Source organism: Eulemur rufifrons, chromosome 23 (assembly GCF_041146395.1).
Source record: "Eulemur rufifrons isolate Redbay chromosome 23, OSU_ERuf_1, whole genome shotgun sequence".
Lineage (NCBI taxonomy): Eukaryota > Metazoa > Chordata > Mammalia > Primates > Lemuridae > Eulemur > Eulemur rufifrons.
In genome coordinates, this window is record NC_091005.1 from 29198794 (window position 1) to 29225181 (window position 26388).

The 26388-nt window shown below is 52.5% G+C and overlaps 1 protein-coding gene across 1 annotated transcript in view; it reads left to right on the top strand.

Annotated features, from left to right (window-relative positions):
• The window catches only part of ZNF423 (zinc finger protein 423), a 207433-nt gene that overhangs the window by 83736 nt on the left and 97309 nt on the right, over nucleotides 1-26388 (top strand). Inside the window, exon 3 of the mRNA XM_069456477.1 lies at nucleotides 5049-5133. Coding sequence (XP_069312578.1) covers nucleotides 5049-5133 — 85 coding nt within the window. The remainder of the gene's footprint in view (nucleotides 1-5048; nucleotides 5134-26388) is intronic.

Genomic DNA, 26388 nt, shown 5'->3' on the forward strand with positions numbered 1-26388 from the left:
TTTGCAAATGAGGAAACTGAGGCATAGAACCGTACAGTCATTTGCCTCAAGCCGCCGGCTCTCAAGAGGCAGAGGGGGATTCGAGCCCAGGCCGGTCGCATCTGATGCCGCAGCCCGTGCCCTTGCCCAGGACTCTACCCAGAAACCCTGGAGCCCATCCTGGCTGCAGGAAGGGAGAGGCCGGCTGGGCTGGGGCCAGCGTGGTCATGCCCGTGCTCAGGCTGTGGGACAGTGTGGCTGCACTGGGCCCCCGTGCCTGCTTCTCCCGGGTGTACTCCAGCCTAGGATCACCCCTCCTTTTCGGCACTGCTCACGACCTGCTGGGTTTCCTGACGGCCAGGGAGCTGCTTCCAGCACCTCCGAAGCCTTGGGCTGTTTGAGCCTCCCCACTCTGCCCTGGATCCAGCATCAAGTACCTGTAAAAGCCCCTACTACGTGTAAGGTGCCATCTTGGGTACCAACTCTTACATCATCTCCATGGCAACAACCTGGGAGCCTTGCTGTGGCCTCTGTTTTGGCAAAGAGGGGATCCATGCTGAGAACGGTGTCACCGTATACCCACAGATGCACCGCCGTGTGTGGCAGTGCGGGGACTGAAACCTGAGGGGGGCCTGTTTGCCGGGAGCCCCACAGCCTCTTCTCCCTGCCCCCAGGCCTTGCGGGAGACGAGTGAGCTGCGAATCGCATCCCCGCCTGCCCAGAGGCCCGGGCAGACGGGCCAGTCGCAGAAAGGAGCCAGACAAAGCCCAGGTGTCCGCAGCCGAGGCAGCATTCCCTGGGGCCCTGCCCCTGCCTGGGCACGCCTCGGGGCAGGGCCCAGCTGTCTGTGAGCCCACCCTTTCCTCCCCTAGGACTCACTCATGTGAGAACAGACTCTGGGGGCTTTACAGGGGCTTGGGGGCTGGCAGGCTGGGACCCTTGGGAGTGTTTCCATAGCAACCAGCTCTCGGAGGACTGGGTTCCCGTGGGGCCGAGGCTGCTGTCAGCTGAAACGTGAAGCGTTGGGTTTCTGCCTCCCCCTCTGTTTATGGGTAATAACATCACCCGACGCGAGGCCAGTGTGGGTGTAACTTGGCCCTCCGTCCCCTCAACAGGTCCCCACGGGGCCTTCCTCTGCCAGGTGGGCGGCCTGGGTGCCCTCACAACCCGTTTTACAGCCAGGTGAACACACATCCAGATCAGGGGGCTTGTCTGGGTCCCTCTAGCTCTCTGTCTCCTAGACCAGGCTTGTCCAGGGAGGTCGGGGCGTGGAGCCGAGACCGGCAGCTGAGACGGGGGGCTCCAGAGGGGCCTGCCAGGCGCTGAATCCCACCTCCCAGCACAGGGCTCTGACCACGCGGTGCAGCCTCGTGAAAGTCCTCCAGCCCCACAGTGGGACTGCAGAGCGCTGGTGAGCGTCCAGCACGAATGCTGCCTGCACACAGCAGGTGCTCGGTAGATGGTGGCTGTGACCACTGTCACGGACAGTCAGGAGCTCCCCCTCCTTTCTTGGAGGGCCCAGCCAGTCCTTCCCCCTCCCTCTCCGTCTCTGCCACTCTCAGGTGTGTTTGCCTTCTGCCGCGGCCCCCCACTGAGGCTGCCCAGGGCTGTGCTGGGGGAGGTGGCCCCTGGCCGCGGGCCCTGGAGCTCAGCTTTGCTCCTCCTGGCAGGGCCCCGGGGCAGGGGCTTACGGCACAGGAGGTGCTTTGGGCGTCCCGTTCCATCTTTCTGTAGCTATGTCTCCTTGCTGGGTCTGAAGCTCACCAGGAGGCAGGGTCCCTGCGGGGTGGAGAAGGGGCACAGACCAAGAGTAGATACTGGGGTGAGGACGGGGGCTGGCCAGGTTCAGACGGTGTTCAGGCTGGTGAGCCTGCGCGTGTCTGTGTGTGGGTGCACATACGTACACACACGCATCCACGTGTCTGCACATGAGGGTGCGTGTTGGGGTCTGTGCACACATTTGTGTTGGGAGCTCTTTGCAGCTCTGTGGGTGTATTTGAGAGTGTCAGGGTTCCAATGAGAGAGCTGAAGGCGCATGTATCTGCGGACAAGTTTGGATATGTCCACCTGTGTGACTTTGTGGGTCCCCGTTCCTCTGGGGGTGCTGCACATACGTGTCTGTCTTCAGGTTGCTGTGCACAGGGGTCACAGGTGTGTCTCTGAGGGTCTTGTGTGTCGATGGTGAGTTGGGGTGAGGGTGAGTGTGTGGACGTGTACATGTATGCCTGCACTTCTGTGTTTGTGTCGTGTGTGTGTGTGTGTGTGTGTGTGTTGGTGTGTGTGGTCAACAGTTCCCTTGGCCCTTCCCTCTGGAGACCCCTGGGGCCTGTGTCACCATGACGAAGGGCCCAGTTACTTGGCAGTGCTCTTCCTGCCTCCAAGGGGCGGCGGAGGCTGTGTGGGGCGGCCTCTCTTCCTGCCTAAGCCCCTGGTGATTTACATGCAAGCAGGGAGCTCTCTTCATTCACCTGCCCCTTAGGGGGACAGCCTGATCACTTTGATCACAGACCGTTCGCCACACCCACCTGCACCAGCTGTGGCCTCTAGAGACTTCCACCCAAGCTCTTCCTTGGAGGGGGACCTGGTCTTCTTTCCCCACCATGGCCACAGCCTAACACCACCCCCTTCTTCCCACCCACAGGGGCCACGTAGGCCCGTCCGGCAGGACTTCCCAGGCTTCCCTGGGAAGGAGCCTCCTGCGTGTGCTTCATTCTTGCAGGAACCTGTTCGTTCCTCATTCATTCATTCAAGCACCAGGGGCTCTCACACTTGCCAGGAAGAGTGGGCGGGGGCATGTGTGAGGCAGAATGAATGAGTTTGATGGTGGAGAAAGCCGAGGTAGTTCCCCTTTATGAGCATGGAGCTCTGGAACTGTGGCCCCTGAGAAGCCCTCAGTCCCTGCTGTCCCCTGATGACCTGAACATCTCCCTCTGCGCGTGAGGCTGGGATCTCCACCATGTGCTGTCTTCCACCGCCCTTCCTGCTCCCTGAGCTCACCCAGTTCTTTCGGGGGCCTCTCCGTGCTGAGTGCCTGCTTCTCAGCCCTGCGCCGCGGCCTGTCCTGAGGGAACACTGAAGACCCCAATTCTCCTGAAACACTGGGGAGAGGCCCCTGGTCTCATCAGAGTGGGTCCTGGAGCCGGCGCAGGGACCTTGCCTTTGGAGCCTGAAGCACTCAGCACCAGCTTCTCCGGTTGTTTCTTCCTTCACTCACTCATTTGTTTAACATTTTCTTAGCACCAACAATAATCATAATAAAAATTAAATAATTATTGGGCTCTCACCTTGGGCCAAGCCCTATGCTGAGGTGGTGGGGTTCTAGGATATTTGCGTCATCGTTTATTCTCTTTGTCCCTCTGCCCTAATAGAGCGCTTTGCATATTTACTCTGCAACGTCGCTCATGTGTTCAAGCGCTTGTTAAACACTTGGTCTGTGCTGCCTCAAAGGTGGACTGAACACACTTCTGGCCCACTGGGTGTTCAGGGTGCGATGGGGGAGAAGACAGTCAGTCAGCCACAATACAACAGTGTGTTAATTACCCAGGTGCATTTGAGATAAGCTTGGGAGTCGGGGTGGGGGGCCTGCACTCATTCTGGGGTGGGAAGAAATGGCGTCGCAGAAGAGGTGGCACTTGGACTGAATCCTCAAGGATGGAGGGCTGCATAACGGAGGGTTGGGTCTGGGTTCTCAGCCAAGAAATCTGAAGTCCTACTCCCTTTTCCAGGCATAGGAGAAGCCTCATCATCCCAGGAGCCAAGGTGGTCTTCAAAAAACTTGGATATTTTGATTCCCAATACTACCCCTCATCCTTCAGAAAAAAAACCTACAGCCATAGTGCTTCCCCCAGACAGACAACACCACCTCTGTCCTTAGGGGTCTGGTTTCACAACTGCCCAGACTTACTTGTGAGAGTAAGGTCCACTCTTTGGAATGAATCTTTAAGAAGATTTGAAGTTTTTTATCTCCATTTTTCTGCCCCTGCCATGAAAAGGCAGCTGGTAATAGCCCCTGTGTGTGGAGACCAGCTGTAAAATCAGCTGGGGTCATGTGTGCTTAGGGCTGATGAGGAATTCCTTGGCCACCCTTGAGCACCAAAGTTGGCAGAAACTGTGTCCCCACATGGTTCTTAGGGTAGGTAAATGGATGAGAAAATTGTTGGATGGCTAGAAAGATGGATGGATGGATGGTTGAATGGGTGGATGGATGAGTAGATGGAGGATGGATGAATGGGTGGAGTTGTATGTAGATGGATGGATGGGCAGATGGAGGATAGGTAATTAGGTGGATGGGTGGGTAGATGGATGGATGGATGGATGGATGATGGAATGGATGGTTGAATGGGTAGATGGATGAATGGGTGGGTGGGTGGATGTGTGTGTAGATGGATGTGTGGGTGGATGGATGAATAGGTAGATGGATAGGTGGGTAGATGATGGGGGGGTGGATGATGGATGGATGGTTGAGTGGGTGGATGGATGGATGGATGGATGGGTGGGAGGATGTGTGTGTAGATAGATAAATGGGTAGACAGAAGGTAGATAGGGGGATGGATGGATAGATTGATGGATGAATGGATGAATGGATGGGTAGATGGAAGATTAGATGAATGTGTGGTTGGATGGGCAGATGGAGGATGGAAGGATGGGCGGAGGTGTATGTAGATGGATGGATGGGTAGATGGAGGATGGATGAATGGGTAGATGGTTGGGTAGATGGAGGATGGATGAATGGGTGGAGGTGTATGTAGATGGATGGCTGGGCAGATGGATGGATGGGTAGACAGATTTGCCCTTCCAAGCAGGGCAGCCTCCCTCAGCTCCCAGAAAGGTTCAACTTGGGATGAGGCAGTTTCCCCAGCTCTAGCAGAGGAGCAGCTCCCTTGGATTGTAGCCTGATGCCCCTTTCCTAGGCTGGTAGAGCTGGGTCCAGAGGGAGGTGGAAGAGAATGGCCTGGGGATACATGGGAGGGAACTTCTGGAAAGTCTTGAGCCAGGCCCAATAGGAATTTTTGCTTTTCTTTTCTCTACCTCCTGACTCTCGAATCCCTTTCTTTTTGATTTCCAAACAGAAAAAGACGTACCAGTGCATCAAGTGCCAGATGACCTTCGAGAATGAGAGAGAGATCCAAATCCACGTTGCCAACCACATGATTGGTAAGAGAGCATTTCTTCATCGGTGTTTGACATTTGCAGCACCAGTCATTGTTTTACTGCCTTTTAGGCCAAAGGCCAGAGTCGCTGTGCTGTTTCCTAGACATTTCAGATGGGAGGAAAATGTCAGAGTGGGAGCGTCTTCATCCCAGCCTGCTTGTCGCGGCTCCACTCACATTGCAATCAAACTTTTGACAGTCTCTTCCATTTCCCAGCATAAATTTCCCTCCATTTCTGAAACAAAGTGCTTTCCAGTTGTCAAGCACTCAAGGGCAATTATGCTTCAATTTCGTATGTCATGACATTGAATAGATTTAACTGCTCACGTTTCCCCACTCAACGTGGTGAACTCCTCACGCACGCTGTCAAAACAGAATGCTTACCAAGTTATTTCGGTGCTTTTCCTATTCCTCTTCAAGTGCTTTGGACTTTGGAAAATCCATCCTTTCTAGAAGGGGGGCTTCCACGGTCCTGGGGAGTTCTCACCCTTGGCACAAGGGTCTGGGGAAGCGGTGAAGTCTCACTGGCCTCGGGTGGGTGGGCGCAGTCTCATGGCAGCTGGGGAGAAGCCCTGTTGGGGGACAGAGGAATGTTCTGGATGTTCTGACGGGTGTGGAGGTAACCAAGGCAGGGCTGGCTTGGGGTGGGCTGGGGCCTCGGAGAGCTTCTAGAGTCCTGATGCCTTGGTCCTTTTGGATGTGATCACCTTCTCCAGGACTCCTATAGGAGCATCGAGGTTTCAGCTGTGGGCTGAGCGTTCTGCTCCATACTCCATCTCTGCTTTTCTTCTTCTGGCATCTTTTCATTATAGTCTTAACAGCAGCCGAGCCACCAGAGTACTGCTTTACAAAGCCCCTTACTGCACACCTCCGAAAAACCTCTTGCAAGCGTACAGCTTAATGCATTCTCACGAACTGAACACACCTGTGTGACCAGCGCCCAGATCCAGAAACAGACTATTCCCGGCATCCCGGCAGCCCCTCCCCCCACAGCAGAAGGTCCCCACCCTGCGGTCGGAGACCTAGGTTGGGTTTGCCTGATTTGTACTTAATATAAGTGGAATCACACAGTTTCATTTGTTTCGCTTTTACATTATTGCCTCTAGTTGGAGACTATTCATGTATCTGTTCAACTCTTGATGGGCCCATTTTGTAGTGTTTCACATTGTGCTGGAACGTTCTTGTACACATCTCTGGTGACTCTATGTTTGTGATTTCAATGGGATTATAGGGATATATAGCTGTGTATTTGTATATTATGTATAAAATCCTGTTACAGATACTACATAAGTGTGTGTATATATGTAATGGGAATGTAGGATTAGAAGTAGAATTGCGGGGTCAGGGTAGACGATGATCGCTTTTAGCAGATGCTGACGAATTTCCAAAGTGGTCTTACGAACTCAGGCTCCGGCCGCTGCTGAGAGTCGGGCTGCTCTGCGCCTGTGCGCGGCGGCATGTGCGTAAGAAGAGCGATCGTCACAAGGCCTTTCTGTGGCGAAGATGCTCTCAGGGCAAGTGCGAGTGGCCGGGTCCCCGCCTAGCTGCAGCGGCCCGTGCTCAGTGGGTCTGGGTGCCCTCAGACAGTCCCAGCTCTCCCCCTCAGTGACTTGGAGCTGGGCCCTGGACAGCCTGTGTCCCCCGAAGGCTCTGGCCTCCCGGTCGCGTGTGTGGCGGGGCTTACATGGCCATGAGGGGCCCTGAGGGGAGAGGGGAAGGGATGTGGGGAACAGTAGGTGGGGCCCTGGGAACTCGGCCCGACAGGGAGATTGGTGGCTTTTTAATTTCCCCTGTCTGAAAGCCCCTTGCTGAAGGACAGGGAGGAAAGCACCCCATCAGTCACCGGCTGCTCAGAGTCCTTTCAGGAGAGTATCGGGGAGGTGAAGATGAAGATATCTAGCAATGTTTGCTTTTGTAGCAGGTGTTAGCCGCACTCCTGTTTGTAAGCTTGAAGGGCGAGAGCCTGGCTAATTGGACCACAGTGATTTCAAAGGCGTTTCTTCCTCCTCCCTTCCCCCTTCCGCCCTGCCTCCTGCGCAGATCCTGGAAGCCGTGTGTCCTCAGGTGGAAGGCGAAGGGGTTGCTCTTAACTAGAGTCGTGGGAAATGCAAAGGGAGGGGTTGACTGGCACTTGGGCCTACGTGTGAGCTGCGGGCCGGGCTTCAGCTGAGACACTAGGGAGCCATGGAAGGTTTCAGAGCAGGGTGTGGCCTGGACTGAGCTGAGTGCCTCAGGAAGGTTAATCTGGCTGCAGAGTTGGGGGGATCCAGAAGGAAAGAGAACGGAGAACCGCCTGGTCTGGTCCTGCGGCGAGGGAATGGGGCACAGGGAGGTGACAGAACTTGTATGTGGCTGGTGCCCTGAGTCTGGAAGGTCCCGGTGGCTCGGGGACACTTGCGGAAGGGAATGGGGGGAGGTGTGAGTGGAAGAGAGGAGGCGCAGCGGCCTGGTTTGGGGCTGGCTCTGCAGTCCCAGTCAATCTGCTGGGCCCAGTGTCCCTGTGGACAGCTTCTCCTGCTAAATGGCCCAAGCCCAGCGTGGCTGCCCCGGAGCTGGCAGGGGTAAGAGTTCCGCTTAGTAGCACCAGGGGGACTTGGTGGGTGGAAGTGGTCCTGTGCAGCTTGGTGGCCTTCTCATAAACTCGGGGCACGTGGTGGTCTGAGGCAGGCCTCCCCAGGGACCCAGACTACTGGAGGCCTCCCCCAGGGGATGGTAAAGTGGCCTTTTTATAGCGGGGGCCTCTGCGTGGCTGCGCAGCCTGAGGACCCTGGGAGTTACGACGACTCAGGGACGCGTCTCTTTGGGAACATTTCCCAGCACCCCTCTCCCTGCTGCTGCTGGGAGGGAGAGATTCGGATCTGATCTAAAGACAAGGGTCTCTGGAAGCCTTTTCAGCAGCGGGGTCTCCCCCGTCCTCACAGAGAGTCCTGACTCCCTTTCCCTGGGCCACCCCCAGCCTTGGAAATGGCTTAGACACCCCCTCGCCCAGAGGGCCCATGGGAAACTTGGAGCATCCCCAGCTCCGTCCTGTGCCCCCTGCCAGATGGGCCCGCTGTGCCAGCCACCCTCCCCCCGGCGCTGCCCCCTCGGGAAATGGCCCTGTAGGAGGCCGTGCCGTGGGCTCTGGGGGCTGCTGAAGGAGAGTGAGGGGGCCCAGAGGCAGCTGGCCCCGTGGCTGGAGGGAGGAGTCCGGGGTCCTCCCACGTGTGTGGGACACGTATGTCCAAGGTGTGCACACTGCCCTCCCGGGGCGACGGCGCCTCCCCCTGGGAGGGGGCCTGGCTCTGGGGACCCCGAGGAAGCCGAGTTGCCCAGGCCGCCTGCCCTCTCCCTACTGCCTGGGGACGTCAGGGGTCTGAGAACTTGTCCTTGAGATAACAAACTTGCCGTGACCCAGGTTGGCGCCAAGGGAGTGACTCAGCCTCTGGGCCCCTGGGGGGAGCCCCACGGAGGGTCAGGGCTGGGAAGGATGGTCCTCGGGGAGTCTTGTCAGGAATATTTGCCCTCCGTGTCCTTGGAAAGTGGCTGTGGACGCTCTGGCGGGCAGCCAGACCAGAGCCAGGCCGTCCCGGTGGGGCATTAGTCATTCCGGAGCCTTCTTTTCTTGGTCATGTCAGCCCCTTTCCCCGGGCGCCTCTCAAGGGCTGGGCTTTGCTGTCGGGGTGAAAAAACGGGGAAGGAAGGGGACATTTGGAAGAGCAGCCTCTCCTGTCTCCTGCTCAGGCCTTTAAAATGTCCCCAGCGCCCCACTGTGGCAGGGCTGGCCCTGGAGGGAGCAGAGGGTGTGTGTCAGGGAGAGACAGAGAGAGGGAGGGAGAGTGTTCCTACCTTCCCAGTCTTTAGGAAGCGCAGCCTGGAGAAGTCTGGGGCTGCCTTGCAGGCCGAGGCCAGGCCGACCCTTTCAGCTGCCATTTGGACGCCCAGGACCTGCCGAAGGCCCGGCCCGCACTTGGGGGAAGAAGAAGTTGTAGTCCAGGGGGACGGTCTGGAGTGGAAATCAGTGTCTCGCCCTAACCAGGGAGATGCAACCCCCTCAAACATAGCCAAAGAGAAAAACACCCAAAAGGAAAAGAAAAAGGGGTGTCTGTCTCCTTTCTGCCAGGAACTCATGTTGCTGACGGGGGCTTTTTAATGGTGCTTTTCATTCAGGTAACGCCAGACCCGAAACATCTGTCTAACCTTAGTGTGTGATAAAAGTGTCCCTCTCGCCCCGGAGACCGTGTTTCGGGGTCTGGGCGGTTCTGTCGGAATAACCAGCCTATACAGAGAGCCTAGAATCCAATTTTGTTTTATTCTTTTTTTTTCCTGGCCAAACCCCCCGAACTCGGGCACTGTTCCTTCTTGGGTGAGGGAAGCTGCCCGAGGACTGAGTTTTCCTGCCTTGGAATCCCATTGGTTCATCCGAGGCAGCTGTTGTCGATCAAGCGCTTTGGTCTATGGAGAATCCATCAGTTCTGAATTTTGAAACAGTGGAAATCATCGCATTTTCATGAATTTCTTTTGTATATGCATATTTTTTAAGAGGGGGAATGGCCCTTGTACTTGGGGTTTCCTCTAACAGTGACCTCATGCCGTGTTCAGTAAGCACGATTGAACCCTTAGGCTCGGTGGGGACCTGCTAGCCCAGCTCAGCAGGCGGTAACCTACGCGTTCGACACCGTGTCACAAGTCTAAGATACGGGAGCTCAGAGGACAGGCGTGTTGCGCAGTCTGGGCATTCCAGGAAAGCTTCCTGGGGGAGGCTATACCTAATCAGGGTCTTAGAGGGTGGGAAGTGAGGTGGGAGGGAATGCCGGCAGGTGCGGTGGTACAAGCAGTCACAGAGGAGAGGGGCCCGCAGTACGTGGGGAAGCAGCAGACGTCAGTCCTGCTGCAGAGCGAGTCCCCGTCGTGCTGCGGGAGGCGGGTGGGGCACGGCAAAGACGTGAGGCAGAGGAGGGGAGAGAAGACGAGGATGTTGGCGAGAAGGGTGTGGGTCGGACAAACATTTAAGAGGCAAAACCAGCAGGGCTTGGCAACTGAGTGGGCATGGGAGGGAAGTTCAGAGTGACTGGGGGCTCTCAGGTGGCCAGGTTTTGGGTGGCAGGTGGCAGATGATATCACGCCGGAGGAAGAGCTGTTGGGGACTGGCGAAGGTGATGATGATGGTCTGTGATGTCAGCTCAGGAGGCGCCAGGCCGTTCCTCCTGTATCCCTGGGTGGCATCACACTCCGCCCCTGAGCACCAGTGAGGAGGTTCTCTTGTTGCCCCCGTTGTACACACGGGGAGCTGAGATGTCGTGTCCGATGTCAGTCATTCCAGGGTGGGGTGTGAACTCGGGCAGTGTGACTCAGCGCCTGTTCCTCTAACCCCTGAACCTGAAGGTTCGTCGCGCTCGGGGAGCCTGCGTTTGCCGGCGATGACTTGGCCTTGCGCGAGAGCGTGTCTGGCCGGCTGGCAGTTGGACACCTGGGCAGGAGCCGGGGAGCAAGGCCTGGGCTGGGGGAGGGGCTCGGGGGCATCGGCGTAGACGGCGAGGGCATCTGGGGGCCCCAGGGAGTGAGGAGCGTGGCGTCCTCGGTGCCAAGACGGCAGAGGGTTGCTAGGGGTGGCGGCTGCCCTGTAGTGGGAGGCGCCCCGGGAGGCCCCGGGGGGTGGCAGGCTGGGGAGGGTCCGCTGGACGCGCAGCAAGCGGTCATTGTGTCCTGGGTGCGCGGGGTCAGCGGCGTGAGATAGAAGGAGGGGTTGAGAGCAGGGGGACAGTCCGGCAGTGAAGGTTCCAGGCTGGGAAGGGAGGGTGAGGGGAGGAGCTGGAGGGGTCTGAAGGTCACAGGAAGTTTTTGCATGTTTGAGAGGGAGAGACCAGAGGTGTTTCTGGGCTGAAGAGGCAGAACCCGCAGGGACGGGCAGAGGAGGGACGGAGTGAGGGACGGACTTGTTCCCGAGGGGCAGGGACTAGGCCCCGGCACCGCCTCGCTTAGGCCAGCACGCGGGCATGTCTTTCTCTTCCTGCTGTCCTGTTGCCACGGGCTCGGTGCCCTCAACTGTTGAATTGACTTTGTTGAATGTCCTTCGTGGTCATTTGGCTCCTTGGCAGCAGCTGACATGGGGACAGTTTCCCACGTACGTGCTTCTGGCCCAGCCTCACAGGAGTAATGGCAGACAGCAAGGGTCCTGTGGCCGGCAGTGGCCCCAGAGCATGGTCCCCTCTGCCCTGAGCTCCCTGTGGTGTCAGCCTCAGACTGGCTTTGGGTGGCGGCCAGGTCCGCCCTCCCTGTGGGTGCCTGGGGCCCGTGGAGAGCGTGGCGGATGCAGACCCCTCCCACGAGGAGCCGGGGAGCCGGGCACTGGCTGATGGGCTTCACGGATGTCCCGCCTGCTGCGGTTCCCAGCTCGTCTGCCTGGGAAACCGAGGTGGGGAGAAGGGAAGTGAGTTCCCCGAGACACACGGTGAGCCGTGAACTTGAGTTGGAGTGAGAACCCGAGGTCACTGAAGGGAGCATTTCTAAACAGAGAGTTCTTTAGAAAGTTGCTGGTGTTTATCCTACAGATCTTTGTCAAGCACCAACAGGTAGCTCGATCTGTGGGTGTGAATATTCATGGGAAACGTGCACACAGAGCACAGAACTCTTCCGTGAAGCACAGGGTTAAGTGCACGGGCCCTGCAGTCGGAGGGCGCCAGCTCCTGGCTGTGTCAGCTTCGTGGCTAAGCTGCTTCACCTTCGTTTCCTTCAGCTCCTCATCTGTAGATGCCATCTTAATGGTACGTGGTAGTTTAGGCAGGACTCCTTCAGCGGCAAGTCAGAAACCCAGCTCCTGTTGGCTAAAGCATAGGAGAATTTATTATTGGTTCAGGTAATGGAAAAGTCTAGGGATATATTGGATATCAAGCTTGCTTCAGGCATGGCTGGATCCAGGGGCTCCCAGAAAGTCATTGCCAGTCGATCTCTCTTTTGTGTCTTAGCCCTGCTTTCCTATTTGTTGCCTCTGTTCCCCAGTGGGCTCCCCTGGTGCGAGATGACAGGCTCCCAGGTGGGCTCCCCTGGTGCCAGATGACAGCCAGCAGTCCCAGCGTAGAGGGGCATGTGCTTCCTCGTCAGCTGCAGAGGTCTAGGAACGAGGCTCACTGACCTCAGTAGTGGGGTCAGTGAAGCTGGGTAGGGTCCTGAAGCTGCCCAGGAACCAGTCGCTGTGGCCAGAAAGGTGGAGCAGGTTGTCTGGGCAGGCGGTGCCACCTGCCCTCCCCAGGAGTGAGCCCCTCCAACAGCGGGAGTCGGGGGTATTCTGGATAGAAATGGAAAGTTTCCACACGGAGGGGCAGCACAGGGGGGAGGCTCACCACGCCTACCTGCTGGGGCTGTTTGGGGAGTCAATGAGGTAAGTGAGGAGGGCCCAGCATGCTGCCTGGCACGGGTAGCTTCCCAATCATTGGTATATACCAATGTGGTGCTGACATGATTAGTCCCTGTGGCAGGGCCTAATTACAGATAACGATCAAGACACAGTAATGGTAATGGAATCCTTGTTTAGAGAGGACATGCTAAGCCTCCGTCCCGATGTCTGCACCCAGCAGCTCGGAGAGTGCTGCGGAGGGCTTCCTGGGGGAGGAAGACTGGCGCTCTGCCTTGTCAGGCCTCCTGGAGGCTGGGCCTGCAGGACAGAGTCAGAAGGAGCAGCCCCAGTGTAGCTGATTTTTCATTTGCTTCTCATTCGTTCAGCGTTTTTCTCCCCTTTCTTGAACACCCACCGTGCGCCGGGCGCTAAGCAGGGATGTCCCAGCAAGCGGAACAGTCCTACCACCCCGGAGCGAAGAGTCTCCTGGGAGCATCTAGACGGATGTTCAAAAGGAAACCAGCAACAGATCCGATGATGTCAGATGGTGACGGGCACCGTGCAGACAACAGGGAGGGTCACGGGTGTGTGGGAGAAGGTAAATCGGACTGTCGGCTGCATCCCCTCCGGGAGGCGACTTGCAAATTTAGAGCAGTGTCTTAGCAGAGAGCGTTTCCGGTTCCCATCAGGTGGGTGCTGTCCACTGACCTGGATGCTTGAGCTGCCACTCTGAGTGTCCTTTCCTGGTAGGAAGGGGAGGTGCTGGGGGTGGGGCCAGATCATGGTGACGGGAGCCGAGGGCCCAGCCTGGCGTCAATTGGGTGACACTTCTGGTGCCTGGAGGGCCCTTGTGGTCAGGCTCCCAGGCCACTGACACCCAGAAACAGCAGTCTGAGACTCAGCACCCACTCTTTCAGCCTCTCCCTAGATTATGCTCAGCCCCACACAGGGGCGTTTTGCCAGCAGGGCTCTGTAACCCCAGCAGCTTGGGGACTTCAGGTCTCCCTGCCTGTGTCTGCCTTGTGGCTCTCCTGGGACACTGCCCTTTGCCCGCTCTCTGGCCTCCCTCCTGAAGCCTTTCTTTTACTCCTCCCTGTAGCCACCCTGCCTCTTTCAGCCCACTGCCCCTGGGGGCTCCAGCCCCTCCTGTCCCCACTCCCCTCCCAGGTTTCCAGATTTAGCAACTGAAAATACCGGATGTGTAGTTAAATTTGAATTTTAAATAAAGAACCAATAATTTTTTAGTATAAGTATGTCTCCAATATTGCACGGGACATACTTCACTCAAAAATTATTTGTTGTTACCTGAACTTTAAATGTGACGGCCGCCCTGTGTTACAGCTGGCAGCCCTGCGGCCACCCAGCGTCCCCATGCCTCGAGCCGGTCAGCTGGCGGGGACCCACGCTGCTCCTTCCCACTTCCTCTAAAGCTCTTCCTGGCCTTTTATTCGTCGTTTTAAAAATTTCAGCTTAAGGAAAATAAACTTGATTTTGAGATAATTGTATATCCACATGCAGACTCACAGAGAGACCCCGGTACGTTTCTCCCAGTTTCCCGCAGCGGTGACGTCTTGCAAAACTGAAGCCCGAAAATCACGGCCAGGATATTGACACTGATACAGTCAAGCTACAGAACATTTAGTCACCGCAAGAATCCCTCACATTGGCCTTTTATAGACACTGCCTTCCTGCCCCCACCGCTTCCGTAACCCTTGGAAACCACCAATCTGTTCTCCCTTTCTATAATTTTGTCCTTTCAAGAATGTTATTTAAATGGAATTGTATATAAGTTTTTGTTATCTTTGGGGTAAATGCCCAGGAGTGCAATTGCTTGGTCCGTAGAACTTGCATGTTTGACTTTCTAAGAAACTGCCAAACTGTTTTCCAGGGTGGCTGTGCCATTTTACATTCCCGCCAGCAACACGGGAGAGAGAAATTTCAGCATTTGCTTTGTCACTGTTTTTATTTTAGCCAATCCGATAGGTGTGTGGCCATACCTCTCTGTGGTTTTAATTCGCGTTTCGCTAGTGGCTAATGATGTTGCACGTCTTCTCATGGGCTTACTGCTGTCTGTTTATTCTCTTTGATGAAGTGTTTCTTCATATCTTTTGCCCATTTTCTAATTGGATTGTTTGCTTTTTTATTGTTGAATTTTGAGCGTTCTTTATGTATTCTAAATACTAGTCCTTTGTCAGACTTGTGGATTGCAGGTATTTCCCCCGGTTTGTAGCTTGTCATTTCATCTTAACAGGATCTTTTGCAGAGTAAAAGTTTTCAATGTTAATGAATCCAGTTTGTCATTTTTCCCTTTATGGATTATACTTTTGGTGCCAAATTAAAGAACACATAGCCTAATCCTAGATCCCAAAGATCCTCTCCTGTGTTTTTTTTTCTACAAGTTTTATAGTTTCACATTTTAGTCCATGATCCATTTCTTGCTAATTTTTATATAAGGTATGAGATCTAGGTCAAGGTTCCTCCCTCCCTCTCATGGATATGCAGTTACTCCTGTATCATTTGTTTAAAAGGCTGTGATTTCTCCATTATATTGTTTTTGCACCTTTGTCAGATATCAATTGGGCATATTTTTGTGGGTCTGTTTCTGGGTTCCATTGACTTATATGCCTGTCTCTCTGCCAGTGTGGCATAGTTTTGATTATTGTAGCTGTAGAATAAGTCTTGAAATTGAATAAATGGATTCCTTCTTTTTTATTGATCTTTTCTAAATTGTTTTAGCTATTCTAGTTCCTTTGCCTTTCCATATAAATTTTAGAATAATCTTGTCTATATCTACAAAATTCTTGCTGTAACTTTGATTGGAATTGTCCAGTTGTGTTAAATTATGTATATTGGTTTGGGGAGAAATGATGTCTTTACTATCGTGCAGTCCTTCAATCCATTAACATGGTATGTATCTTCATTTAATTTAGATCTTCTTTGATTCTTTCGTAATTGATTTGTAGTTTTCAACATGCTAGTCCTGTACGGGTTTTGATAGATTTATTTAAATATTTTAATTTTTTTGAACAATTGTAAATGGGATTATAGTTTAAATTTCAGTGTTGATATATTTATTGCTAGCACATAGAAATACAGTTAGTTTTTGAATATTCATTTTTGCATTCCTTGACTTTGTTCAACTCATTTAGTTGTAGGAATTTTTTTGTAAATTCTCTGGGATTTTCTACATAGACAACCATGTCATCTCTAAATAGAGACAGTTTTATTTATTTCTTTTCTATCTATATGCCTTTTGTTTCCTTTTCTTTCTTATTACTCTGGCTAGACCTTCCAGCACTATGAGAGTAGTAAGAGTGGGTATCTTTGCCTTGTTTCTGATCTTAAGGGGGAAAACATTCAGTCTTTTACCATTAAGTAAAAAGTATGTTGTTTAGTTTTAAAGTGTTTGGAGGTTTTCCTATCTTTCTGTTATTACTTCCTAGTTTGAGTCCATTGTGATTGGAAAAAAATATTATGTATGATTTCAGTTCTTTTAAATGTGTTGACATTTGTTTTATGACCTGTGATATGATCCATCTAGGTATATGTTCTCTGGGCACTTAAAAAGCCTGTGTATTCTGCTATTATTGGGTGGAGTGTTCTATAAATGTCTGTTAGCTCCTGTTGGTCAGTGGTATTGAGTTCTTCTGTATCTTTGGTGATTTTTTTTGTCTAATTGTTCTATCAATCATTGAGAGAGAGGTTCTGATGTGTCCTACTGTAATTGTGGATTTGTCTATTTCTCCTTTCAGTTCGATTAGCTTTTGCTTCACATATTTTGCAGCTGTGTTGTTTGGTACATAAATATTTAAGATTTTCTTGGTAGGTTGACTCCTTTATCATCATATGATGTCCTTCTCCCTCTGCTAATTTCTTGTGCTCTGAAGCCTATTTTATTTAATATTGATATAGCCTTTCTGCTTTCTTTACATTAATGTTTGCAAGATACATACCTTTCCATTCTTTTACTTTCAACATGCCCATATTGTTATATTTTAATTAATTTTTTTTGTAGATAGCATATAGGTGAGTCATTCCTCCTCCCTCACAGTCTGCCAATCTCTGTCTTTAAATTAGTGTATTTAGGCCATTTATATTTAATATAATTAATGATGTTAGGGCTTAAGTCTGCCATTTTATTTATTTTTAATTAAAAATTTTTTAATTGTCAATACTTATATATTCATGGGGTACATAGTGATGTTTTGCTACATATAAGGTATAGTGATCAGAGCAGGGTAACTGGCATGCTCATCATCTCAAACATTTATCATTTCTTTGTGTTGAGAATGTTCAATATCCTCCTCCTAGCTATTTGAAACTATATAATATGTTATTGTTAATGATAATCATCCTACAGTGGTATAGAATACTAGAATTTATTCCTTCTACCTAGCTTTAGCTTTGTATCCTTTAACAAATCTCTCCCTTCCCTGCATCCTTCCCAGCCTCTTGTATCTTCTGTTCTACTTTTTATTTCCATGAGATCAACTTTTTTAGCTTCCACATATGAGTGAGAACATGTAGTGTTTAACTTTCTGTTCTTAGCTTATTTCACTTAACATAGTGTCCTCCAGTTCCATCCATGTTGCCTCAAATGACAGGATTTCATTCTTGTTTGTGGCTGAATAGTATTCCATGTGTACATGTACCACATTTTCTTTATCCACTGATCTGTTCTTGGACACCTAGATTGATTCCATATCTTGGCTATTGTGCATAGTGTTGCAGTAAGCATGGAGGTACAGATTCCTCTTAGATCTAATGATTTCCTTTCCTTTGGAAAAATTGCCAGTAATGGGATTACTGGATCATATGATACTTCTATTTGTAGTTTTTTGAGGAATCTCAGTGCTGTTCTCCAGAGTGGTTACGCTAGTTTATATTTCTACCAACAGTATATAAGTGTTCCCTTTTCTCCTTATCCTCATTAGCATTTATTAGTTTTTGTCTTTTTGTTAATAGCCATCCTAACTGGGATGAGATGAGACCTCATTGTGGTTTTGATTTGCATTTCCATGCTGATTAATGATGTTGAACATTTTTTCATATATTTGCTTCATTTCTTTCTTTTGCCTAATTGCTCTGCCTAGGACTTCCAGCACTATGTTGAATAAGAATGGTGGGTGTGGGCACCCTCATCTCATTCCAGCTCTTAGAGGGCAAGCTCTCAGCTTTTCCCTATTCAGTAAGATGTTAGCTGTGGAAGTCTGCCATTTAAAATTTTATTTTCTGTTGGTTCTGTTCTTCATTCGTGTTTTCTTTTTCCTGCCTTCCTATGAGTTCCTTGAACATTTTTTTAAGAATTTCATTTTGGTTTATCTGTAGTATTTTTTATTTCTTTGTACAGTTTTAAAAATAGTTACTGTAGCTGTTACATACACATAACTTATCAAATTCTACTGATGTCAGCATTTTACTAGTTCAAGTGAAGTGTAGAAAACTTACCTCCCTTTATGTCCCTTTTCCCTTCCCTGTTTATATTATAATTATCTTAATTATTTCTTCTATATATATTTAGTACTACATTAGTGTGAAAATTTTGCTTTAACCATCAAATATAATTTAGAAAACTTAAGAAGAGAAGGGAAATCAATTGGATCTGCCATGTTATATTCTTACCATGTTTTCCTTCCTTCTTAATGTTCTACTTTTTTTTTTAATAATTTCCTTTCTGGTTAGAAAATGTCGTTTAGCCATTCTTTTTGGGTAGGCCTGCTAGTGACATATTCTCTTGATTTTCCTTCATCTGAGATTATCTTGATTGTTCCTTCATTATTAAGGGATATTTTCACTGGATATAGGATTCTGGGTGACAGTTCTTTTCTTTCAGCACTTGAAAAATGTTGTGCCACTTCCTTCTTGCCTCCGTGGTGTCTGATGAGAAGTCCGCTGTCATTTGAATCACTTTCCACTGCGTGTTAAGTGTCGTTTTTCTCTAGCTGCTTTCAGCACTTTTCCTGTCCTGGAGTTTTCAGAAGTTTGACTATGATGTGTCTTGGTGTGGATTTCTTTGGGTTTATTCCTTTTGACTTTCACTCAGTTTCTTGAATAGATTTATTCAAATTATGCCAAATTTGGGAATTTTTCAGCCGTTTTTTATTTTTTTAGTACTTTTTCAGCCCCACCCTCTTTCTTATCAGTTTCTGGGACTTTGATCACACAAATGTTATAGTCCTGCTCGTCCCTGAGACTCTGTCCATTTTTTTTTTTTCCAGCATATTTGCTGTCTTCCTTCAGATTGGGTAATATTTATTGTTTTCTAGTCTGGTTCACTGATTATTTCCTTTGTCTCCTCCCTTTTGCTGTTAATCCCATTCATTGAGTTTTCCTAAGTTTTTCTTTCATTTCTAACATTTCCATTTAGTGTTTCCTCCTACCTTCTACTTCTTTGCCAGAACTATCTATTTCTTTGCTGAGACTTTCTATTCTTCTGCTTGTTTTCAAGGATGTTCATAATTGTTTGTTAAAGTATGTTTATGGCAGCGCCTTTAAATTCCTTGTCAGAAAAGTCTAACATCTCTGTCATTTCAATTTTGGCATATATTGATTGACTTTTTCCTATTCAATTTGAGATCTTCCTGGTTTTGGTAGGATGGAAGATTTTTGGTTGAAACCTTTATATTTTGTGTACTACGTAATGAAATTTGGGACCTTACTTAAACCTTCTGTTTCAGCTGGTTTCCTCTGACACCACCCTAGCACACAATGCGTGCAGTCGCCACCTTGCTGCTATTGCCCTGTGTGGTACAACTCCAGCTTCCTCTCCCACGAGGTCTCCACTGATACCCTCTGACTCGTAGTGGTAGGGGGGCCTTGTTCCTGCTCCCCACGTGGCCTGCACTGATGCCAAGAGGATGAGTGGTACTATCTTGCTAGTTTTGGGTGAGGGTAGAAGTCTAGGCTCCCTGTGTGGTCTCTACTGATGCCAGGGGGAGGGGCCTTGTTACTGCCCAGCAAGTGTGACCCTACCAGGCTTTCTCTGACACCACCTTAACAGGGGTGGGATGTTGGGTGCCTCATTAAAGCCTTGCTGGCATGGGAGTCTGGGGCCCCCACTCAGCCTTTGCTGGAACGGGAGATGGTGGGGCCACAGTTTTTTCTGTAGGGTTTGCCTGGAGCAGAGCTGTTATTGTCTAAGTTTTCTGTTTTGGTGCTGTTTCTGTGTTGCCGGATTCTTTAGCTTCAAGCCTGGGATATATGAAATGAGCAAAAGCCCCAGGGTCCTCACTACCGTGTCATTTCTTGGGCCCCCAGGTCCCTGGCTGGTCTGTCTTCTTCTCTCCACCTTTCAGAATCTTATGTCTCTTTCATACACAGTGTCCAGGGTTTTTAGTTGTACTTTGCTAGAGGAATAGGGAATGGTACATCCACGGGAGTGACCTGGAAGCAGCATAGGCAGCCAAGAGTCCCGGGGATGTCGGGGGGTCATTGCTTTATTCACAGCAACTTCTGTGCCAGCTGGTTGGGTCCAAGAGCTTGCGGGGAGAATTGGAACTAAGACTTCGGGAGTTCGTAGTTCAGATCTGGTACCGGACTGTTTCGAGTTCCCTCCTCCCTCTGTCCCTTCCTCTTCCTTTCCAGGGTGGGGACGAGTGGACTGTGTGAGGCTCTGATCCACCTGTCGGTGGCAGTTGCAAATCACGCCGGCAGCATCCAAAGTAAGCGTTGATGCTGATGAGTCCTTGCTTCTGCTCCAGCATTGCCTTTTGTTTTCTTCCCTCCAGGGATCCGTCCTGCTCTGATTTTATCCTCCTAGGAGCTGATGAGGTGGACAAGCTGGGGGCGGGGGAGTCCCACCTGACATATCTGGTCGGTGCACTGCTAGGAGGAACTGGGAGCTGGGCAAATGTGTGCCATTCCTGGTGCTCGCTTGGGGGCTGAGGGGAGAAGCACCAGCCCATCGTTGGACATGCGGGAGGCAGAATGATCTTCAGTCACTGGAGCCGAGGGCCGGAGGCTGTTGTGGGAACTGGGAGAGGCGGACCGAGTATCACTGGCCAGGTGGTGGCCTTGTGCTCGTGCACAACACTGCTCTCCCGACTGGGCGTTCTGAGCCCGCCCTCATCCCGGTGGGCAGCGTCTCAGGAAGCTGTAGCGGAAGCTCAGCACCTGGATGGATATTGGAAAGGGGTGATGCTTCTGAGATCTCAAAGCCAATAAAAACACAACAGATTGTTTTTAAAGCATCAAATGCAAATTATCAACAGGAACATATTTCTGGACGTAACAGTTGAATGTGTGAATTAATTATGGACCTATTAAGACGCAGAATTATCCTAACTTTCATATGACTAAAACGGCCCTGCTACCCAACCCTTTCACCCGAGGGTTCCGCGGGCTGCTGTTTGGAAGTGTTAGGGGCCGGGCGCCATGCAAGGAACTGCGGCACAAACCCTGCTTCCTCGGTTCTGAGGCTCTGCCCCCAGAATGGTGGTCAGGACTGGATTCCCATCACGTGTTAACGTGCACAGGAAAGAGCTCGTAGCTTTAGGCAAAAAATCAGAGTTTCAACTGATAACTTGAATTGTTAAAAGATGCTGAAGTTGAGGTCTTTGGTGCATGCTGGGCCCAGTTAATCTTCTTGTGTCTACGACCTCTGAATTCTGTGGCCTGTGCGCCGCATGCAGGGCTGCAGTCAGCCACGAAAGGCACTTTTCAACTACAGGGGCCACAAACACACTTCCCCAAGTGAGGTTTTCTTGAAGAATTTCTAATAAGGGCTAGCTTCCTTGAAGGACAAAGAAAAAAAGCAAACTCAGTTATCACCTGCATGAAGGACTTTGACTATCTCAGCATGTGCCTTCAAGATCTGTTTTACAAAAAAAAAAAAAAAAAAACGAAAGAAAAAGAAAGAAAGAAAGAAAGGGAAAAGTAAAATAAAAGTAAAATTTAACAACATTTCCCTGTAAAACAACCTGGGACTCCTGTCTGCAGCATGTGGACCAGAAGTTGTTTTCAGCTACCCGGCTCTGTCTCCCGCTCCGGGGAGCAGGTCACCTCTTTCTCCTAGAGACCTGCGGGCAGCGTCCCTCCCTGCCGCATCCCGCCACGTGGGTTCTGCCCAGGCTCACGTGGCCTTCACGTGGCTTGCATAGTCTCCCGCGTCTCTGCTTGGCACCTCACTAGTCAAGTAAAGGGGCAGATAAATGGAAAGGTAGTTAGAACGTTCCCTGCCTTGTTCTCACCTGTCCCGGGTCCCCTGTGATGGCCGTGTACCAGGGCGCCGTGTCAGGGCGCGTTGGTGCCAGTGGCACTATAGCGCTTGTTAGAACACTGACGCACTCCCTGCTCTCCTGGCGCAGAGTCTCCGCCACAGGACCCCTCCCTGCAGGCCTCCCCCCCCACCCCGCCCTGGGGCCTGGGACCCCCGGTCCTCCCCAGCATCCAAGGGGTAAGTCCCCATCCACTGGGGCCACCACACGACTGCCAGGAAAGATGCAGGTTGATGGGGACCCTGGCGCACTGGTTATTGGAGCATTTTTCACATCACCCTGCTTGTCACCGCGTTTCCGGCTCATTCTGTCCCCCAGCCCTCAGCAAGCATTACTGAATCCCTGCCGGACGCCGTGTCCTCGCTTGTGAGCCGGCTCGTCTGGGTCCGGTCTCCTTCCTCCCGGTCACACCCGCTCACGCCCCGTCCTGCCCCGCCCTGCCCCGTCCTGCCCCGCCCTGTGTCCCCTCCTGTGCCCCGCCCTGTGTCCCCTCCTGTGCCCCGCCCTGTGTCCCCTCCTGTGCTGTTGACGCCATCACAGGTCTCTCTTCTTGCTGCACACGAGAGACCAAACGAGGTCTTTATCTTGTTCTAGCCCCAAGGGGTGGGACTCCCTGCAGGAATTCGCCTCCTACTCATCCTTTTGCAGTGGCCACTCTGTTCGGGTGACAGTTGCGTGGTTCTCGCTGACATCCTCAGAGCTGCCGTGACAACATGCCGTATGCCTGGTGCTGGCACACCCGGCGGCGATCGTGGGATCGTGGCCCTTCCCTCCCTCCACCCGGGCCCTGCACGTGTGCATCACGCAGCTGTAGCGACACTGGGCACAGCGTTTTGCTTGGGTCTTACTCACCCCTTTACCAGACAGAGCTTGAGGAAACACCTTTGGGGGAATCTGCTCCTCGTGTCTGCAGCGTGAGGCAGCTTTGAAAGTTTTGTCGTTAGCACGTCCGCCCTTCCTTCCGCAGCCCGCGCCTCTGCTCAGCGGAAACTGACCTCGTCAGTCACAGCTGCCTGCCAGCGAGGCGCCGCCCGAGGTGACTCTGCTCTGCAGAATGGCAGTCGGGCAGGGAGTGGGGTGGGTGCAGGGAGCCACCTCGCCCCAGCTCACTGTTGTCCAGGGCTGGGCAGGACAGAAGGCTGCATTTATGTTTGAAAAATCTTTCATTCTCCCACGGGAAGGTCTGCTCTCTCTTCAAGAAGTGGGCCCAAAGCTCTGCCCTTTCTTGGCTGACGAAGGTCTGGGCTGGACAGCAGCAGGGTGTAGGGTGGGCAGGGTTCTGTTTCAGGAGAGTGAGCTGGAGTTCCCTTTTTGTTAGGAACGATGTTCGGGAGGGTCTTGATGTTTTTCCAGAGGCAAGAAAGTCAGAGCTGGAAGCTTCCAGACTGAGTGATCCATTTTACTCATCAGGAAGCTGAGGCTCAGAGAGGGACATACACTTGGCCAAGGTCACACAGCTAGCCAGAGGCTGGGACGAATGCAGACCAGGCCTCCTCGCGCCCACGTTCCATCTCTTCTCTTGTTCATTAAATACTTACTGAGTGTGCACTTCGTGTGCATCATCTTGCTCATTTATTCAACAGCAAGGTCCTAATTTGGTCTCTTGAATGAGTTTCCAGGGGAGGAGCCTGGAAGTCTGTGTAGTCAGCAAGCATCCCCCATCCCCCATCTCCGAGATTCGTATCATCAGGGAAATTCTGGGCTACACCACACCTGCTGCTGGTGGGGCCCAGAGGTGTGTGGGAACCTTGGATCTAGGACTTGGGGAGCCTGTGTTCCAGACCCAGGGCCAGGACTGTTTCTGGACCCTCCATACCCTGGCGGGAGGAGAGAAGAGTGGGCTGTTGTGGGCACTGAGGCCCACAAATCAAGCCAGGCAGCAGCCAAGGTAAACACTGAAACTGATGATACATTTTCCCTCTTCCACTGGGGCAGTCTGTTTTGTTTTCCTTTCCATTGTTCTGCGCTCTGATCCCACCCTTCCAGGAACGGGCGAGGCGGACAGGTTGGAGACAGGAGGGGGAGTGTGTCCTGATTTACGCAAACCAGTTGTGCAGTGGTCGGGAGCACAGGAGCGGGGCGGGTGCGGCAGGCTTCTTGGTGTTCGGCGGTCAGACGTACGGGTGCGGCACCGCCGTGTTCTGGCTGCCGGAGACGGGACAACGATGCGCATCGCAGGACCAGAGGGCTGGCTTCGAAGCCGGGAGGGAGGCAGGGGGAGCGAGGATGCGACTGAGACCACGCGTGTGCGTCCCTCAGAGGAGCTGAGCTCTTGCACGAACCCAGTATGCCTCTTTTGTGGGTCCCGAAATAGGTTCAGGAACCTCCTGAGGTGAAGCAGCTATGTAGTGTTGACAGAGACTGGAAACGAGGCCACTAGATCACTGGTCCTCAAACTGCAATCTGGCCACCGTGTGTTCTGTGCAGGCCGCCTGGATGAGGGACGGCCCAGAGGGGGGACCCTGGGGTTGAGAGGAGCTCTGCTCTGTTCTGTTTTGTGAAGTTTTCTCTGGAAAGGTCTGAAAGCTCCGCCCTGGGTCACTGTGTGCTCTCATGTCTCAGGCCGCTGCCAGGGCCAGGGGAGGCGTGGGTCAGGGCTGTCCTGGTGGGTGGTTCTGGGCAGTCCTCAGCCTCTGTGACCCTAGGCTCATCTGCCAAGCAGGTGGCACTGAGGAAATGTCCGTGGCGGTGCTTCGAGAGGTCTGGGCTGCAGGCCAGAGGTGAGGGGCCTGGGTGCCCAGTCGGTGGGGTGCCCAGTCGGTGGGGTGACGACAGGGGCCCTGTTTCCCGCCCGCCTGCGTGTTCTCTGACCTGCTTTTCGCTGCTCACCCACTGCCAGAATCCAGGAGGTGTCCCTGCAGCTCAGAATCAGATCACGCGAGAAAACCCGAGGGCCCTCGTCTCAGATGGTTCCTTGCTGTCAGAAGCCGCTTCCTGCATTAGGGCCCAAGCTTCAGAGAGCTCTGGCAAGCCTGTGCCCTTGCCCGTTCCTGGGGTTCCGCCAGCCCTGCCCCTGCTCCCGGCAAGCCGCAAAGGGACAACTTAGAGGACGAGAAAGGAGGGAGGCTGGGTACTTCCTAACTTTTTTGTACCAATTATTTAGTGATGAGTCCATTCTCCCTTCTCTGTGTGTCCACACCATTGGCGTGGCCCTGGCACTCGCAAACATGGAGAACCAGCTATGTAATTTGTGCAGCCTGATGTAAAATGAAAATGTGGAGCTCTGTGTTAGAAAATTATTAAGGAATTTCAAGACAGCAGGGTATTAAACCATGTGCTGGGCCCTTCTAAATTCAGACACCTGTGTGACTGCATGGGTCACATGTTCTTGCAGTCAGTGCTATGAGGAGACAAGATTCTTTGAGTGGCAGGAACCTCACAGGACTCAGGGCTGCAGGGTATGGTTGTGCAGGTTGTCTACTAAACAACTCTAGGGGACCTCATCTGAATTGTGGTCTATATGGTAATCCTGTCAGAGATTGTTTCAGCCAGCCCCTGACAGGGGCAATGATCCAGAATCTTGGGGCAGAGTGGCCACTTGGTGATGGGCTGGTACCCTCCCTTCCAGATCCTTCCCTCTCACCAGTTTTCCAGAACCTCCCCCATCCATCCTTCCTTTCTCCTTGGCGTTTCAGGGACACGTCTCTCCGCGAAACCGAGGTGCCGGGGCTCCACGCGGGCGCTGCTGGGGAAGCTTCCGCTGCTCAGTGCTGCTCGCCCGCCGGCGGCTCCGCTGTTAACCTTTGGGGTTTGCTCACAAAATAGAAACTCTCTTTGTAGGTCAGTTTGTCAGTAATTTTGGCAGCCGCGGGGCCACCGAGGGAATGAGGCTTGGTTCCCACTCGTCTCCTGTGCTCGGTTTGGAGACTTTTGCGGAGCCCTTCCCCGGGAGGAACGCTCACCCCTGCCGGAAACGAGAGCCGGTTTTCTCTGACCTGGTTTTGAATCGGCAGGAGCAATGCCTGTACGCTGGAAATGCGCGGCCGCAGAAGGAATGTGGTCCATTCCTGTGGGCCTCGCCCTGCGGCTGGAGCCTTCTGCCGGGTGCCTGTTTTCCTGGGCAGGTGGCACTTGGATTGGGCTGCGGGTTTTATGCGTGTGCTCGCATATTAGATGGAGTGGAGGATTCCGCTAAAACCGACACCCACCTGAACCTCCCCGCGTGTGCTGTGTGCCGTGGTCGGAGCACCGGCCGGCCCACCCGCCTCTGCACAGCCACTCTTGCCAAGGCTGTGGGCCTCGTCCATTGACACAGTCTCCCAGTGCAACCCTCAGGGGGCTGGCAGCGGGACTGTGGGTGTGGGCAGTCGGGCCACGTGCAGCCTGGGCAGGACTGGTGGTCGGAGAACAGTGTTCAGGGAGTGCTGAAACAGGCAGCCCGGAGAGGTCAGGGAGGCCTTCCTGGCAGAGGCAGTGATGAACTGCACTCTGGCCCTTCTCTCTACTATTTCGGGACTTCTAGGGTACAGGTTGACAACGGAGCATCTGTGGTCCACGACAGGAAGCTGGGAGAGCCTAGGCTGGGATAGAATTATGGCGCAGAAATTTAAGACCACCCGAACAATGATTGGACATCAGCTGTATGTAAGACCCAGTGCTGGGACCAGAGTTGAGTCAGAGGTGGAACGGGATGTCACAGCCAAAGCGGAGTGTGGCGGTGAGGACCCCGATGGGCCGGAGACGAGGGCTGTGTGCTAAGGAGGGGTGTGCCCCTGCCTGAGGCAGCCGGTCT